Here is an 18036-nt window from a genome sequence, read left to right as displayed (position 1 = left end):
TAAATAATGTCTGGAGAGTGCATCCTTTAATTGTGTCAGAATTCAGATCATTTATTCTTTTAAAAAATGACTAAATGAAAATTAAAGCATAAATTGCCATATCCAATGATTGGAGAACTAAAAGAATGTGATTATCATAATTAGTGAAATATAATTAGATGGAAATATCTTACCATGATCTTTACATTATGTTTTAAAGTGATTTATAAACTTAAAATTTATATTTTGCAATATGATCTCTATTTTACCTTAAAAAACATTCACAAAGAACAGAGGAAGGCAAAACATATGGCTTGTATATACATCTCTCTAAATTAACCTCCCGTAGAATGAAATGAAGAAAGTGTTCTTTTCTGCAAAGAAAATAATACAAAGTACTAAGAGTTAAGCTGTTTGTCCTTTCCAGGAGAATAGCATGTCTGTGTTCAAATCAACCAATCCCTATAAATGTTTCCCAAGCGTTACAGTCACCATTGTCTGGTCATTCTCTTACTGAAGAATAGAAAACATCACCACTATACTCACAGAGGAAGAAACTAGGTCACCCTTTAGAGTTTCAACTTTGCTTTACAACATATTGCTATAAAGCAGTATTTTTACTGTTGTTAACCCAGTTCATTTGATTTGTCAATATTCAGCTTAGAGTTTGATTTATTTTTACCTCAAAAACTTCTTCATCCAAAATCCTTGTTCCAAAAACCGTGATTCCATTGGTATCAACAATTGCTCTCTCACTTCTATCAAGTGGTTTCGTGGTTTTCTTCTTACAATCAACAATCATTGTCACAGTTTTCTTCTCCACGCTGATTGCTACCCGATGCCACCTAAAAAAAGACAAGTAATTCTTTTGTAAGCTTCAAAAAAACAGTGGTTGCCAAAGCAGTATTCACATTAAAATACTGTGCATTTTAAATTATAAAGATGAACTGAAATCAGACAAAAAATGTAGACTCATTTATTAAGCAGCCGGTTAACAGGTGACTACTTACTCTTTACCTAACAGTGCTAGGTACTCAAAGGGACACAAGCAGCATAAAATGCACAGTAGAATTAGTTGTCTGTGCTGATAAGGAAGTGCCCATCCTTTGCTTCACTTTGTGTTGTAGTAACAAAAGCTTAATCTCACTGTGTCCTGATGAAGGTATTTGATAGAGATTAGGGTGGGATATGGGGTAAGTAATAGTTTCCAAGTACGTAAATGCTTTCTTCCAAAGTGGAATTCCATTTAAAAAAAAATCTGCTCTAATGATCCCCTGAGATTGACTGTAAAAGGGTATGTCTACTAATTGAATGAGTGCTCCATCTAGAGCAAGTCAACGTCCTAATTGTAAAACACAATGTGCTTTGTCTTTATTCACATTTATTTCAAGTGCTTTCATTATTTTTCCACTTTAATTTCAAGACAGTTATAGATCACTACTGTAGGCAGGATCCAAGACTGAGACACAATATCTTTCCTTCTTTCCAGGGTTGGCAGGAAGTGGAAAACTGAAAGAAAACATAGTCAACACATGTGTGGAATGAGAGTCTCAATTCACTCTGCAGCTACTGCTCCAACTAATTCAGAGCAGTGATGACAGGCTTGGCTGGGGAGACATGGCCAGCCCTTTGGAAACGCACATTCCCTAACCATACTGTAAAATGGTGGGTTTTATTAACAATGTATGGTGCTAACATAAACCATTAAATGAAGCCCACTCAGATTCTGCAAGCCAGTCTGGTTTGTATTTTATTTTTTTTCCAAATGAAAAGTGCTAGATTAATATTCCAGAAGTGTCTAGGACTAGATCCATAAAATAAAATACCCAAAAAGTTGCAGGAGCCTTCCTAAAATGTCTGTTTCATGTGACTTGGCATGGTGACCAAGTGTATTTCCATATACACTTAATCTTTGGTCTTTCCACTAGAACATTCAACTGGCATAGGTGTCTGCTTGGTATGAATTGAGCAAAGATTTATACAAGGAGCTACTTAATAGAGTGAGAGTAAAATTTACACATACTTCATGCCAAGAAATCTGTGTCTTCACTTAAACTATTCCCAGTATTATAGGTATGTGCTTTTCATTAACAGAAAATAAAAACAATTTCAATAATTAAAATTGATTAGAACTCTAAACTTGATATTTTTGTTTAATTAATGTAGGCTGTGATAATGATATGTCATAATCATGGTATCATATATAATATTCAAAATACTAAATTAACATTTAGCCTTAGAGGCATTCTTAATTATTCTCTTTTTCTCATACTACACACTCCTATAGTCAGAAAATTCTATCAGTTCATAAATTCGAAAGTATAAACAGAATCCATTGTGTCTCAACTTAGTCCAAGCTGCCATCTCTCACAGCTAGACTCCTAATTGACCTCTGCTTCTACTCTTATGCAACCAGAGCCACCTTTTAAAAATATAAGTCAGATCAAGGGTCTGCATTCTTAAAAACTACCAAATACAATACTCACAGTAAAAACTGAAGCCCTTACTCTGCTTCATATGAGGGTCCCCTAGCCTTCTATAACCTCATGAGCTCAGACGCTCCCTTGATTCCCGGCATCCCAACCACAAGGATGTCTTTTTATTGCCCCTTGCAATAGAGGTTCTTCACTCTGGAAGGATTGTTCTTTCTCCATATCCCTACATGGCTGTACTCTCACTTCCTTTGTGATTTTGCTTAATGCAACCTCGTCAAAAAAATATGAGTAAAACCTCATGTTTTACTTTAAGGATTCATTCATATTAAACTGCCCTATCTAAAATAGTACACTCTACATTTCCTACCTTGATTTATTTTCATTCACAGAACTATCAGCACTTCACATATTTAAGCTCCAGGAGTGGAGGAACTTCACCTGGGTTGTTCATTGCTACAACTGCTGTGCTCTACAGACTGCCAGCCAAGTGGTGGCTAATAGATAAGTACGTATGGAATGAATGTTCATTCATGATGAATGTCATGATTGTTCTTGAAAAAAATCAGACTATGCTTAAATACCAGTATTTTTGCATCTAAATTATTATGTCAGTTGAGCTCCACAAATATGTCACATTTTAACAGTCTCAAGTAAAAGTATAGGACCTATCTAGCACACAGTAAGCATTTAACAAATTGTTATTGAAGGCATATACGAATGAAAAAAATGAATACTACTAGGTATGAATTATATTCAACATATTATCAAGATAATATTTTACTACTGTGATATATGTAAATATAACTTCTTGTTCTGTTTGATAATCAATTAAAAATATTTATTGAACATCCTCCATTTTTTTGTTTTTATTTGTTCATGTTTTACTTTAAGGATTCATTCATATTAAACACTGCCTGTTAGTTTTGAATAGAATGTGGTCTGGGCTGCAATAAATTGAAGGTTTTTTTTTTTTCTTTTTTTCAGTTAGGAAAGTAGGATTAAGGAAAAATAAGGTGTGAATAATAAGATAAGTTCAAAATATTTTCTACAATTACCAAATATAGACTAAACTCTTACTATGGAGTTTGCTAACAGTCAAAAAATGAAACACAATGTGCTATTATATCTAATTTGTTCATAGGATAATAATGTAAATTAGTTGTAAAAGCCTGTTTTTGTTTGTTTGTTTGTTTGTTTGTAACACTGAGACTTGAGAGTTTCTCTGTGGTCCTGACAAAAATGTAATGAGTGTCAATGAGCACTGCTACTTCCTTCTTATATCTCTGACCAAATGTGCTATTTCGGATGAAGTTTTTTTAGAGGTCTGGATTCAGGGATAAAATATCGAGTAAACTTAATAAGCATAAATTTCTATTTAGCTGCTCCATAAGTGAAAGGGAATGACCACTATTCAGAATTCGGCATGATTTGCAAAGGAGCACAGTGCGAGCCTGACTTCCTGAGTTCAAACCCCATCTCTATCACTCTCCAACTATATGACCTTAGGCAAGTTATATATATGACCTTAGTTATATATATGTTATATATATATATATATATATGTTATATTTATATATATATGTTATATATATATGTTATATATATATGTTATATATATATGTTATATATATATATATATGTTATATATATGACCTTAGGCAAGTTACTTAAACTCTCTGAGCCTCAGTTCCCTTACCAGTAAAATTAGTTTATTAACATTACTTTCTTAAAGGAATCAAGAGAACTAAATGAGTTAACAGTGTATAAAGAGCTTAGCACGTGGCACATATCAGTACTCTATAATGCTTCCTCTGATCTCCAGTATTATTAGTAAAACGTTAGTCAAATTAGATCATTCTTCTGCTCAAAAAGCCTCCAGTAACTTCCTGTTTCACTCAGAGTACAATCCAAAGTGCTTACAACCTCCTACAATGTGTTATACCATCTGGCCTCACTCTGCTTCTCCATCCTCATCATCCCACTCTTCTCCTGCCATGCTGGTATCCTTGATATTGCTTGGAACAAATTGTCCACACCCTGGAATCAGAGACTGTATTTGCTTCCTGCTTCTCCTGGAACACTAGGCTTTTAATTATCAGCATGGCAAGCACTCCACCTTTTTTACATATCACTTTCTTAGTGGGATTTGGCTTGATCTCACTTCTTAAAACTGTACCCACCCCACTGCCACACCCTATCCTCTTTACTGCTCTCTTTTTCTTTCTCACTTATTATCACCTGCTATACTATTTATTAGTGATTTATTTTGAAAGCATTGTTGTTTCCCTGTACATACTATAAATTATGTCTTTATGTATTTTTTGTTCATTTATTTATCACCAGCCACTGGAAAAACTGTATCATACTTCATAAATATTTGTTAAATGACTGAATAAAAATAATGACATCAGCATAGTTAAAACATTGTATTATTTTCTGACTTACTTCCCATCAGCGATGTTAACAGTTCTGAAGAGGGGATAGTCTTCTGGGGCAGGTTTTCCAGTGTGGTCTTCAAACAGAAAAACAGGTGATCTTCCAACCTCAACACCAATTTGCTGAATACCATGCTCATTATATATAGATAAAAGGAAAGACTGAATTCCTTTTTTTGGTTTCACTGTAAATAATATTGAAAAGTCTTCTGGAAAAGGTCCACCTGAGAAGAAAAGGCCAAAGAGTTAGAAATTTCCAACGTCCAATTTCTACATTGTTCCTAGATCACTGTAGGATTTTTGAACTTTCTACATGGCCTTTATAAATCAACTAACTTTGAATAGTAAACAGATTAATAAATAAATAGGGGTCCTCTATTAAGGTTTCTCTTCAATTTTTATCCAAGCTATAGTCAAACTTTAAAGCCACTCGCTTAAAGTACTTAAAGCACAATGGCTATATGAAATTAAATTTGATTTAGGCAACAGGATCATGATACCAGTAAATATCAAACACATAGCCAGCACTCTTAAAACACTTATTTAAGTACTAATTTTGGCATAAAGTTTGTATGTTTTGGCTTTGTCTAGTCTGTAGCCATACATTCCCATTTTAAAGAAGCATTGTAATGACCCAATTAATAAACGTATTATTTTTGTTGTTTCTTTAAAAGCTTAAGAATTTTCGATTAGTTCTTAATATCAAACAATGCAGTTTCACTGCATATTGGTTCTTATTAAAGAAGTGTATGTCATTATGAGCCAGAAGTATAAGGGTAATTGACTAACTTGATTTTAAATTCAAGAAGGCAGACTCTGTTTTTCTTTCTTTCTCTCTCTCAATCATGTGCCAAACATCTAGCATACAATCTGATCTACATTGGTACTTACTAAACATTTGTTAAACAAATATATCATTTAAACAATCACCCGAAGTATATCTCAAATAATTAAGTAAAGAATACTTACATTTTTATAAAACACTGCATGTTAAGTTGTGGATTTTATTTTTCAAAATAGTTTTACAAGTATATCTTATTTGATCCTCTTACTACTCTGGCATATAAATAAAGCAAGCATTATTATTTGAGAAATGAGACGCTTTTAGTTTAAAAGTTGTCTTTTTGCAAAACCATTGTGTATGTGCATGTGTAATCAACAACATCTAGCCCAATATCAAGACCTTCCTTTTTCAATCCATTCATTCCAAATTCTATTACAGGCAGTAGTATAAATCTATAAAAGAAATATGAATATGTCTGTCTTGGATTCAAGTTCAAACAATCGTAGATCAGCAATTCTGCCACCAAGAATGTATGTGGAGAGGATGCATATGTGTAAACGTATTATGCTTTCAAATCACCAAACCACTATTTATAATAGTAAAATTTTAAAATAAGCTGCAATGATTGAAACTGGTTAAATAAAATATGAATATGTATGTAATAGAATCTAATGAAGCCACGTAGTAGAAAGACATTTTATGAAGTGGAAATTATTAAATGTATTACAAAAGAAAAAACAGCAAGAGGCTTTAATACATTTTTATGCTATAAATGTATGCATAGAGTAGTTAACTGGAAGACAGTACAGTATCTCAATTGAAAGTTCTGAATCTTGTCAGATCATTGGCTCAAATCCCAGCCCTACTACATCCAAATAGGATTACATTTAACTAAAAAGCATTTACAAAGCAAAATAAAAAATTAACAAATGAAGAGACAACCTATAGAACAGGAGAAAATATCTGCAAACTATGCATCTGATAAGGGGTTAATATTAAAAACATGTAAAGAACTCAAACAACTCAATAGAAAAAAAAATCCAATTAAAAATGGGCAAGATGTCTGAATAAACATATCTCAAAGAAGACATACTAATGGCTAATGGGTATATGAAAAAAATGTTCAACATCATTAATCATTATGGAAATGTAAATCAAAACCACAATGAGCTATTACTCCACTCCAGTATGAATGACAACTATCAAAAAGTCAAAAGATAAGTGTTGGTGCAATTGTAGAGAAAAGGAAACAGTTTCATACTATTGGTGAAAATGTAAATTAATACATCCATATAGAAAATAGTAAAAAGTTTCCTCAAAACATTAGAGCTAGTGCCATCAATCTGACTACTGAGTATACATACAAAGGAAATGAAATCAGTATGTCAAAAACATATGCACTCCTATGTTATATTATCCATCAATCCTACTTCTGGGTATATGCACCAAGTAAATGACATCAGTATGTTGAAGGGATATCTGCAGTCCAATATGTATTGCAACATTATTCGTAATAGTCAATATATGGAATCAACACACCATCTCCTAGCCACGTGTTCTTAGCAAATAAAATCCTACTTGCCCTTCCTATCCATTGACTGGCCTAATAATTTAATCTGTCCCATGGAACTACTGTGGAAATTATATGAGACTGTATCATAAACAAAGCAGTCAGATAATGTTGATTATATAGCTTTTATCACTTAAATATATAGTATTAAAATTAATTATATAAAATTAATGATTTTAAATAACTACCACATTGGAATGCAAAACACACTGACCCTGAGATAATGAGCCAAAGTATAAAAATTATAACCTGTAATCTGAGTATTTCTAAAGGTTTTTAATTGGTATATTTTTCTTTGTTTTCCTCCCTTCAAAATTCCCATCCCTTTATCTATTAAGGATGCTTTAAGAAATGCAGCAGAGTGCACATAAATAGAAAAAGCAACTTACCTTTTTACTTTTAATTTTTTAATTCTATTTTTTAAATATTTTATGAACTTAATAATCATTTTAATTTTTTTTATTTTCAAAGTCAGAAAAAAAGTTCATTTTATTCTTTATATTTTCAGTTTGTTCTTGTTCACCACAAAGTATTGCAAAACAGAAAATATATTGGAAGAATCAGTGAACACTCAAAATAAATATATTTCAAAGTATTTTAAAATGTCCTTCCATGAAAACTGTACTGTGCTGTTTTGTAACGTTTAAATCCCTTGATTTATATTTGTTTCCTCTTGTTAGAAAATAGTTTCATATGAAGATAGGAAACTCAAATTTTCTCAAGCAGAGATAATATAGGATAATATGAAGAATTTAAATGATAAATTGCTGCCGAGAAGATCCCAAAGTGCCAGAAAGGACCATTTGATAACATATAAAATATATGGAGCAGAACAAACCTAGATTATATATTGACCACAATGTAACTTGGTCAACTCAGAGAGTCTCTGTGAAATTCAGTTTCCTCCTCTGTTAAATAAGGATGAGAACACCCGTCAATCAACCAATCATAGATAACCGGTATGTATCAAATGGAGGCAAGCACAGTTAACAAGTTACTTGCTCTGAAAATATGAGGCTCAGAAATTGTCATTTCACTACTCAATGCCCTTTCTCCACATTATCATGATTTCTAGATAATTAGTGTTATTAGGTCAATTAGTGCTCTCATGGAAGGAAAAACAAATATTCAGCAAGTACTTTTCAGTACCATTATGAAAAACTGCCAGCTGATATTTTTTAAAAAATCTCTAAGTTCAGTAGAGATAACTGTGAGATGTGACTAAATTTTTTCATATTTTAGCTAAGAACGACATGCAAAAATAAAGCAAAATTATTTTCAAAAAAAAAGTATCTCTTTCAACAGAAACATTGACCTTAATGTTAGGAAAACCTGCACTAAGTATGTTTAAATCCAAATGCCCATTAAATTAACTTAGGTAGTCATTAAGGGGAAAGATTCCGTCCTATACCCTAGTCACGATGAATAACCTCTATATGATTACATGTAGAAATAGGCTAGATATAAAATGCTGTCTCCATATATTATGTTCTAACAAAGTAATGAATTACTAAATGCTCAAATAAGCATATTTTCACAGAAATGTGATTGTGCTGAATTACGATTGGCAATTATTAAATTATTTGTTATTTTCATTACATTACTTTGGTGACCACAAAGTATTTGGTGTCTGATATATGAAAGAATTACATTTTAGCATATAATTGGGCATTATCTAACCTGATAAAAATACTAATTAGTAAAGAAATACTAAAAGTAGCATTAGTAGTAACAAAAGTAGTAATAATTTTAGTAGTAATAATAATAAAGTAAACATACCTGGAAATAACTGTTTTGTTGGGGCACTGAGTTGTGCTTGCTTTGAAACTCTGTAAGCAGTATCTGAGCCTTTAGAATTCTTTCTGTTTGTGCAAAACCCCGTTGTTTTTGATATTCCCTCTGGAGAATTGTGAAAATCTAGTGCTTTTAGTACATCAACTGGAGCAGCTGAAAAATAAGCAATAAAAAAACAATAAAAAAAAACTAGAACTGAACAACTCTCTGATATAACAATGAGTATTTTTAACACAGGATAGTATGTCATTTCATACCTTGAATCTATTTATCACTTGCCACGCTTCCCTAACATTTAGGTGGGAGTTTGGGGAGTGGGGCAGCAGGTAGTAATATAAACCATAACAACATTCTCAGATTCAAAATATCTCAAATCTGTAATCAAATTTTGGTTAAGCAACACAGAAGGGGTGTGTGTGTGTGTGCACGCGCGCGTGTGTGTATACAGGCATGTGTGCATCCGAAATTTAAAATTTCATATATATGAATTTATAAACATTCATATGTATCTTGATTATAATTCACAAAATATTTAATAATTCCAAGTAATAACATTATGTAGAATTCAAGTGAAAGTTAGCATTTGTATTTCATTTTCTACCAGAGTTACTAATAAACTATTCATAATCTAAACAGAGGTGATTTTGAAGATTCAAATTTATAATGGATATTATATAAACACTGTAAAATGTGCACCTACTTAGTCATTTTGTATACACAAAGAGAAGTTGAAAGAAAGGTGTTAAAAAAATAGGCGGCACAATACAATGCCTTTTTTAGTCCTTTCCTGTGTTAATTATTTACAAATTATATACAGGTACAAATGCATGTGCACAAAGGTTTATGTATCTATCTATATGTAACTTATTGATTTTTATTCTCTCAACTTACCAGTTACTTCATGGATATTACTACATACTTCATGATTTAGACTGAAAGTCCCTAAAGATGAATAATTTAGTAATTGTGCCCCTCCACATTTTTATGTAGCCTTAGATTACGTAATACTAGGTTATTTGTCAGTGGAAGCATAAATTTCCCAAACCTAATTCATTCCAGGTACTTGTAGCTACTCTGAAGTGGTCAATATAGTATATGTTTGGAAACTTAAACTTTCCTTTGTAAGTGTGATCCATTTGTATAAACATCTTTATGGTGCTATAATTCACATATCATACAAAACACCCATTTAAAAGGGTACAGTGGGTTTTGGCATATTATACTATTATTATTTTTAATTGTGATCAATACATATAACATTAAATTTGACATTTTAGGTTTTTTAAGTGTACAATTCAGTAGCATTAATTACACTCACAATATTGTACAACTATCATTCTTATCTATTTCTGAAAATTTTTCATCAACCCAAACAAACTTCATCACCATTATGCAATAACTCCTCATTCCTTCCACCTCCTACCCCTGACAACTTCTTATATACTTTCTGTCTCTAGTTCCTCATTCGAAAAATTTCATTTAAGTGAACTCATACAGAAGTGCCATATGACCCAGCAATTCCACTCCCACATATATGCCCAAAATAATTGAAAGCTAGGACTCAACCAAATATTTGAACACCAATGTTCACTACAGCATTATTCACAAGAGCCAAAAGGTGGAAACAATCCAAGTTTCTTTCAACAGATGAATGGATTAACCAAAAGTAGTCTGTATGATGAAATACTACCCAGCCATAAAAAAAGATGGCTGATACATGACACAACATGGATTAACCTTCAAACTGTACACTACATGAAATATGCCACTTAGAAAAAAAAAAACACTTTATCATTTTTAGATCTTCAAGTTCTTTGGTCCATAATTACATATCTATTTAGGTCACTAAGCAAGTCAGGACATGAATAATGCAGTTCAAGTATTGTTATAAAAACAGACTTTAGAACCCATATTACTCAATGTATAGTAAGTCCTCACTTAACGTCCTCGATAGGCTCTTGCAAACTTCGACTTTAAGCAACTGAACTTTAATGAAACCAATTTGACTATAGGCTAATTGATATAAACCAAAGTTAAGTTCCTACAGTCTATTTCCAGTCACAAAAACACCACCAAACTTCTAAATAAAGACTGAAAACACTTTTCATATTGAACATTGAACTAAATGTGAGCTATACATACACTTAAGAACGATTAATGAAAACAAAATAATTATCCAATTTCTGGTGAATCAATGAATGACGGTGGTCATAGTAGGGCTGGGTTAAATTAAGGTATAAACGTTCAAAAAGTGAAAATTGTAAGGAGCATGTCCTCCCACATGCAGTTCAGAATCAATCACAAATATGATGAGCTCTGGGTGCTTTTGCACTGCATTATTTATCATGTGCATTTGGATAATTATGGTATAGTTTATACATTTTTATTTGACAATAATTTGTATTCATTCATTAATTGGTTCATTCATTTTCTAACCTGCTTATCCCAGTTCAGGGCTCCAGATGGTTGGAGCCCAACCCAAACATTCAGGACACAGGGTGAGAACCAGCCCTGGACAAGACACCATCTCATGGTAGGACAAACATACTCACTCAACCAGACTGCGACCATTTAGAGACAGCAATTCTCTGTACACATTTTGGGGATATGGAAGGAAACCAGAGTGCCCAGTGAAATCCCATGCAGACATAGGGAGAACATGTAATTGCCACATAGTGGCCCTGACTGGGAAGGACTTTTTTTTTTTTCTTATCAACACTATAACTAAACGAGTTGAACAAAACAACATTATTTGAGTACTTGCTTGACTTACATTCTATTAGCTTCATACCTGTATTCAAAAACAAGCAAAACATTCAGAGTAGACCATATGCTGGCCAAATAGCATTCAGCATGCCTGAGATACAAAATTATAATGGTGTTCAAGAACATTTTTTTGCACTAGTCCTGCTTGGCTATGTTTTTAGGCCAATAGGATATCTGTTTTTTATGTGTTCTTTTCTCTTACCTCGTAACTAAGAAAATGATAATCATAATAACTGCCAGGGAGAGCCTAATATGTGCCAGTCGCTAGACTAAGTTCTTTACAGGGATTAACCCTCACAAACCATATGTTCTTATCCCTCCTGTGCAGAGACAGATTTGAGAACCAGAGAGCAAACTAAGATTACTCTTAACATCTGTGTAAATACCAACTCTATGCTCCTTCCACTTCACCACTCAAACTGCTATACCCTAAAATAAAAACTCTGCAAAAAAAACTTAAAACATACATATAATATGTTAATGTCATTTGAGCCAGTTAATTGTTTCCCAATGATGTTCATATTTATTTTAAACTAAACTCATTACTTGTTCTAGTAAATAAATGACTCTGAAGAAGAATGTTTCTGAAAACCACAGCACTTTATCTGCTTAAATTATCTCATCTTTTTGCTCTGAAGCCATTCTCCAAAGTAGAACTGAATAAAGACTTGAGGATAGACATTAACACATCTATGAAGGCTGTAATCTTCCTGGGGGAAAAAAAAAAAAAAAAAAGAATGCATCCCCACTGTCATAGTCACAATTGGACAGAGGTAAATAACACATAAAATGGACCGCAAAGTCTACAATATATCTTTTAACACCATGACTTTCTCCAAGTGTACATACCTCAAAAAACAATACAAGTAGAGACATATAATAAAGGTTTCAACCAAGCTTTTTCTTTTTCCAAAAAGTCATCTCAAGTTACAAAAAAGTAAAACTCCATTAATTAAGTCCTTAAGATTATTTTATTTCAAGTGAACTAAATAATGAATTAAGCTACTTTGAAATTCTGACTGTTATTTGATCTCATAATCCTCATACACATTGCATTTAATACATTGTCATTAAATGGATTCTACTGTTTTATACACATACATAAATATATGTTGGAAAGCTATTCTTTGTATTTGGCTAACTGCAACTGTTCAAAGATTTAAAGAAATAATTTTATGGCTAAATATGATACATGAAAAAGTAAAATTTCCATATTCAAAGTAATTATTAAAGGACCTTAATATTTTAATTATCTCTATGTTGCCAACTGTTGGCACAAACCATGTGTATGCAATTCAGGTTTATCCAATTCAGCACGTTTTGTTCAATTATGTTTTCCTGTCCTTTATTGAATAGCTACAGGTTTATTAAATGGGAGACTAGAATATCCAAGCCCATGTGCTACTAAAATAGCCATTTAACTGGGTTCCATACTTTTTCTCATCAATATTCATTCCACCAGCTTGATTAAGCTTCCAAAAATCCATGTCTTATGTCACTCTTCTGCTTAAATTCCTTCAAAGAACCCCACTGACTCTCAGATGATTTCCACATTCCTTGAATATACAATTTGGATATCTGGACACTCCAACTTATCCTACCACTCTAATCTCACTGAATGTACAGTCTTATCTCTGATGAGTCCCTAATTCTGTCCTCATTCAGTTTTCTAGCCATACTAAACTCAGTCTTTCCAGAATCCACCATGTTCTCTGGCTTGCTTCTGGGCCTTTATAAATCCTACTCTCTGTTTCAAACACTTCACTCCACCTCACCTGAAGGAGTAGAAGAATATACCTGATAATGCATCTTCTGCAGAAAACATTCTCTATCTCCCAAAGCTGGGTTAGATCCACTAACCTCTGTTATAGCACTTTTCACACTTGTTTTTAATTATTTGCCTTGTCTTTGTCAATTTTTGCAAACTAGAAAGGAACAGGTATACACACACAAACACACACAGACTACATAAAATGTTGGCTGAATGTGAAACACGATAATGTGAAAATATATGGAAGGAACTTCCTCTGAAATACTCAGGCTATCTAGCATCGAAACAAAATTTTTTTAGGTCCTAATATGTACCTTTTATTGTATTCTATTGACCTCTTAAACACCCCCACCCTTTCACTGATCGGTTTGATCCCAAGTCTTTGATCCTTTCTCCTTGTTGTTGCCTTCAGCATCCATATAGATTACTGATGTAACATCTCACAATACTTTGTTTCATCTCTAATTCCTTCTCTAAGCTTCTTTGCACACTTCCATGACCAGCAGTGAACAGCACCATTACAAGGATAAAGGTAAGACTGCTTCTTAAGTCCACCTCTGCCTCTTAGCATCTGTGTGATTTGGACAGATTACTTACCTACTCTGGGTCTCCGTTTCTATATCAGTACAATGAGAAGAACAAAAATATTTACTTCAAAGAGTTTTTGTCAGAACTAAATTGGTTTTTGTAACAATACCTTAGAATGCTGGTGGAGGAATCTATGCCTATGGGCTAAGATTTCCTTGCTGCCTATTTTTATATGGCACATGACACAAGAATAATTGTACATTTTACATGGTTGAAAAACATCAAAGGATAATATTTTGTGACACATGAAAACTATATGAAATTTCAGCTTTCATAAATAAAGTTTTTATTGGCATATAGCCACACCCATTCATTTATATATTGTCCATAGTTGCTTTTGTATTGCAACAGAGTTGCATAGCTGTAACAGAGATTGTGTGCTCACAGCAGCTAAAATATCTACTACCTAGCCCTTTTAATCTGAGTCCTGAGAGATAAATAGGAGCTTCTCAATGGAGAAGAGAAGGAAAGAAACAGTACATATGGTAGCACAGATACAAAGAGAGTAAAGAGTTCAAGGAAACCACCCATGCTTGCCCAAGGAGACATCAACACTAAGCAAATTTAGCTCTCCAGATTCGATGCACCATGGCTGCTGAGGACCACTGGAGAAAAATCATATCTTCATCATGCGTTCACTGCCACAAACTCCAAGAGCCATCTACTTGCCCACCCTTACTTTTATTACTAGAACTGGAATAACTTTCAGTTTCTAAAATGTACCTTGCTGTCTTTTTTTTTTTTTTTTTTTTTTTTTTTTTTTTTTTTTGAGAGGAGTCTCGCTCTGTCGCCCAGGCTGGAGTGCAGTGGCGCAATCTCGGCTCACTGCAAGCTCCGCCTCCCGGGTTCACTCCATTCTCCGGCCTCAGCCTCCAGAGTAGCTGGGACTACAGGCGCCCGCCACGCGCCTGGCTAATTTTTTCTATTTTTTTTAGTAGAGACGGGGTTTCACCATGGTCTCGATCTCCTGACCTTGTGATCCGCCCGCCTCGGCCTCCCAAAGTGCTGGGATTACAGGCGTGAGCCACCGCGCCCGGCCCTTGCTGTCTTTATCTGTAGATTTTTTCCATTCCTTCCTCAATTGGTTAAGGACAGTTGACTTATTTTTCAATCCTGTCAATAGAATCACCTGGAGAGTTTTTAAAACCTATGAATGCCTGGAACCCACCCCAGAGCTAATAAAGTAGAATGATTGGGTACAGACATCCATATTTTCTGAGTTTCCCAGGTGAGTCCAATGTGCAGCCAGGGTTGAAACTTGGTGGCTTCAGCCCTAGTCAACCTTTTGGTGTAAATATAAGCATGCCTTATTCTAGGAGATTTATTCTTAGCCCTTCCAGGAGGATAATGTGACCTCTTTATATGATCCCAGTGTCCTGTATTTCCCCTTAGATCACCTTACACTATTTTGTTTGCTTGCTTAATTATGTCTTTGACTCTAGGCTATATGTTCTCAGGCACCGCATCTGTCTAAATTATGGTCATGATTTTCTTGTTACATACTCACATCAGCTAATATTTCTCTCTCTGTGTTAAGCATGGAATTTATTGTTTAACATCTGCCTCCCTCGATACACTGTAAACCCTCTGACAGTGAACATCAGTGCTATTGATATTCACTATTAAATTGCAAAGACATAGCAGCTGAAGCACAGTATATAATCAATAGAGAAATGTTTAATGGATGAATAAATTAGTAGCTACAACCTGTCTCATAGTTGAAGCATTTTTCCTACCAATCTGAGACAGGAAAGGAAGAGGATTGGAAGTGACCTTTACCAAGAACTTGAAGAGGTTTCCAAGTTTGTTTGTTGCCATTGTTTGATTCAGGTGTGGCAAGAATATAGGTGTGAAGCAATGCGGTGGCTCACGCCTGTAATCCCGGCACTTTGGGAGGCCGAGGTGGGTGGATCCGGAGGTCAGGAGTTCAAGTCCAGCCTGGCCAACATGGTGAAACCCTGTCTCTACTAAAAATACAAAAATTAGCCTGGCATAGTGGTGCACACCTGTAATCCCAGCTACTCCAAAGGCTGAGGCAGGGGAATATCTTGAACCTGGGAGGCGGAGGTTTCAGTGAGCCGAGATCACGCCACTGCACTCCAGTCTGGGACAGGGCGAGGCTTTGTCTCAAAAAAAAAAAAAAAAAGAAAAAGAAAAAGAAAAAAGAAAAAAAAAAAAGCCTTCCTAATGTAGATACTTTCCCAACTTCTTGAGAGTCACTTATTCTCACCCTGTACCTTACATCACAGACTATATATGAGGCATACCATTATGGAACTAATAAAAATAAAATAATACAGAAGAAAGTTCTCAGCCATCTTCCACTCAGTCAAAAAACCAGTATTGCTACTATGAGCATGTGGTAGTGAGATGTAGGACTCACAAAAGAGAAAAGGATAGACAATTGATTATTTCTTATAATTTTCCTACTACTAATATTCTGCCATATTTCAAAATCATGATGGCTCTTAAGAGCGAGCCTAAAAACTGGGACATGCCGAGCATATAAACAACAACTAATAACTAGCTTCCACAGTAAGAACTGCCCAATAACTAACCCAAATTCAGCATTTATTAGTTCTATGACTTTGGATAAGCTATTTACCTCTCCAAGACTTAGTTTTCTCAATTCAGCCTCATTTTGAGAATTAAATGCTATAAAGAATTTTAAACTTAGAATGGTGTCTAATACATAATACATATTCAATAAAAATATTATCTAAAATCATTATTCCTGGAAAATGTCTACCTTTTTGAACATCTTTAATGCTTCCAATGAACACAATCTGCATTTCCCTAGAGCTATAATTAAACTGATTCCTGTTATCTGCTTCCTCAGACTACCTTGGGAAGGTTCTCTGCAGTTGAATAGAATACTAAACAGTTTTCATCTGTAAATGTCCATTCAAAATCATCCATAAAAATTATGTACTTCTTAGCAATCTCTTCGGCATGTTCATATGTTATTTCAGATACAAACAACCTCGGGAGATTTCCTGGAATTTAGCTTAAGCAACCAAATAGATCTTAAATTTATATTTTCATGCTCAGCACTTCATTACCCCCTGTAGTACAAACTGACATTAATACACTGATATCATTAGCATTTTTCTCTTTTCATTATTTTTTTCCTTGCATTGCATAGAAATTGATATAACTATAGCTTAACACAGTAGGCCTGATATAAGCTATTTACTAAAGATTTAAAAATGTAATATTGTAGACCCTTTTCTCTGACACTATTCTTTCATTTATTTTAGATACATATATTCCACATAACAACCGTGAATTATATATGAATATAAAATATTAGAAAATTAAGCACGTTGACCTAAATACCCCTATATTTAAAAAGATATAGAAGTTCGTATTCAAATGATGATGTGACACAAATAATGCCAATAAAAATTACATAAACTTCTTACCCTCAGCAGAACCCTTTTTGGATGAAATTACCAGATGTTTGATTTGTATGTTACAATCTAATCTTTGTAGTCAACACAAGTGCAAAATTAAAGAAATGAACTAAATACATTAGTAAACTGTAAGATTATATATGAAGTCCTTGCAGTTATATAGTTTACATTAATTAGTACAGGACATGGGAAGTGTTCCGTAATACTACTTAGAGTTCAATTTTCCCCAAAGGGTTCTATAATCAACTAAGATGTGTTGTCATTAATAATGCTCTGTTTACTTAATCTATTTCTCCACATGTACACTAATATACACACAAATACTACAAATAAACAAATGTATACAAACTGGGTATTTCATATTCAAACAGTGAATAGCACCAAACTGAGAATGACATAAGAAAGAAACATAAATCAATAACCTGGAGTTTTAGGAATTTTAGTGTTAATTTCATCAAAACAAACACCTAACAAGCCCATTAGTACTACCTTCTCAGA

General features: G+C 33.6%; 1 protein-coding gene across 5 annotated transcripts in view; it reads right to left on the bottom strand.

The window, feature by feature from the left end:
* COL11A1 (collagen type XI alpha 1 chain) overlaps positions 1–18036 on the bottom strand; it is a 220374-nt gene that overhangs the window by 185138 nt on the left and 17200 nt on the right. For all 5 annotated transcript variants that reach the window (XR_012429045.1, XM_015432036.4, XM_015432041.4 and 2 more), the window contains exons 2-4: positions 8983–9150; positions 4860–5073; positions 662–824 (exon numbers count right to left, since the gene is read on the bottom strand). Coding sequence is in view for 3 of the 5 variants with exons in the window: in XM_015432036.4 (XP_015287522.3) it covers positions 662–824; positions 4860–5073; positions 8983–9150 (545 nt within the window). In the remaining 2 variants the exon portion in view is untranslated. The remainder of the gene's footprint in view (positions 1–661; positions 825–4859; positions 5074–8982; positions 9151–18036) is intronic.

Source organism: Macaca fascicularis, chromosome 1 (assembly GCF_037993035.2).
Source record: "Macaca fascicularis isolate 582-1 chromosome 1, T2T-MFA8v1.1".
Lineage (NCBI taxonomy): Eukaryota > Metazoa > Chordata > Mammalia > Primates > Cercopithecidae > Macaca > Macaca fascicularis.
This window is presented reverse-complemented; position numbering and strand designations above follow the sequence as displayed.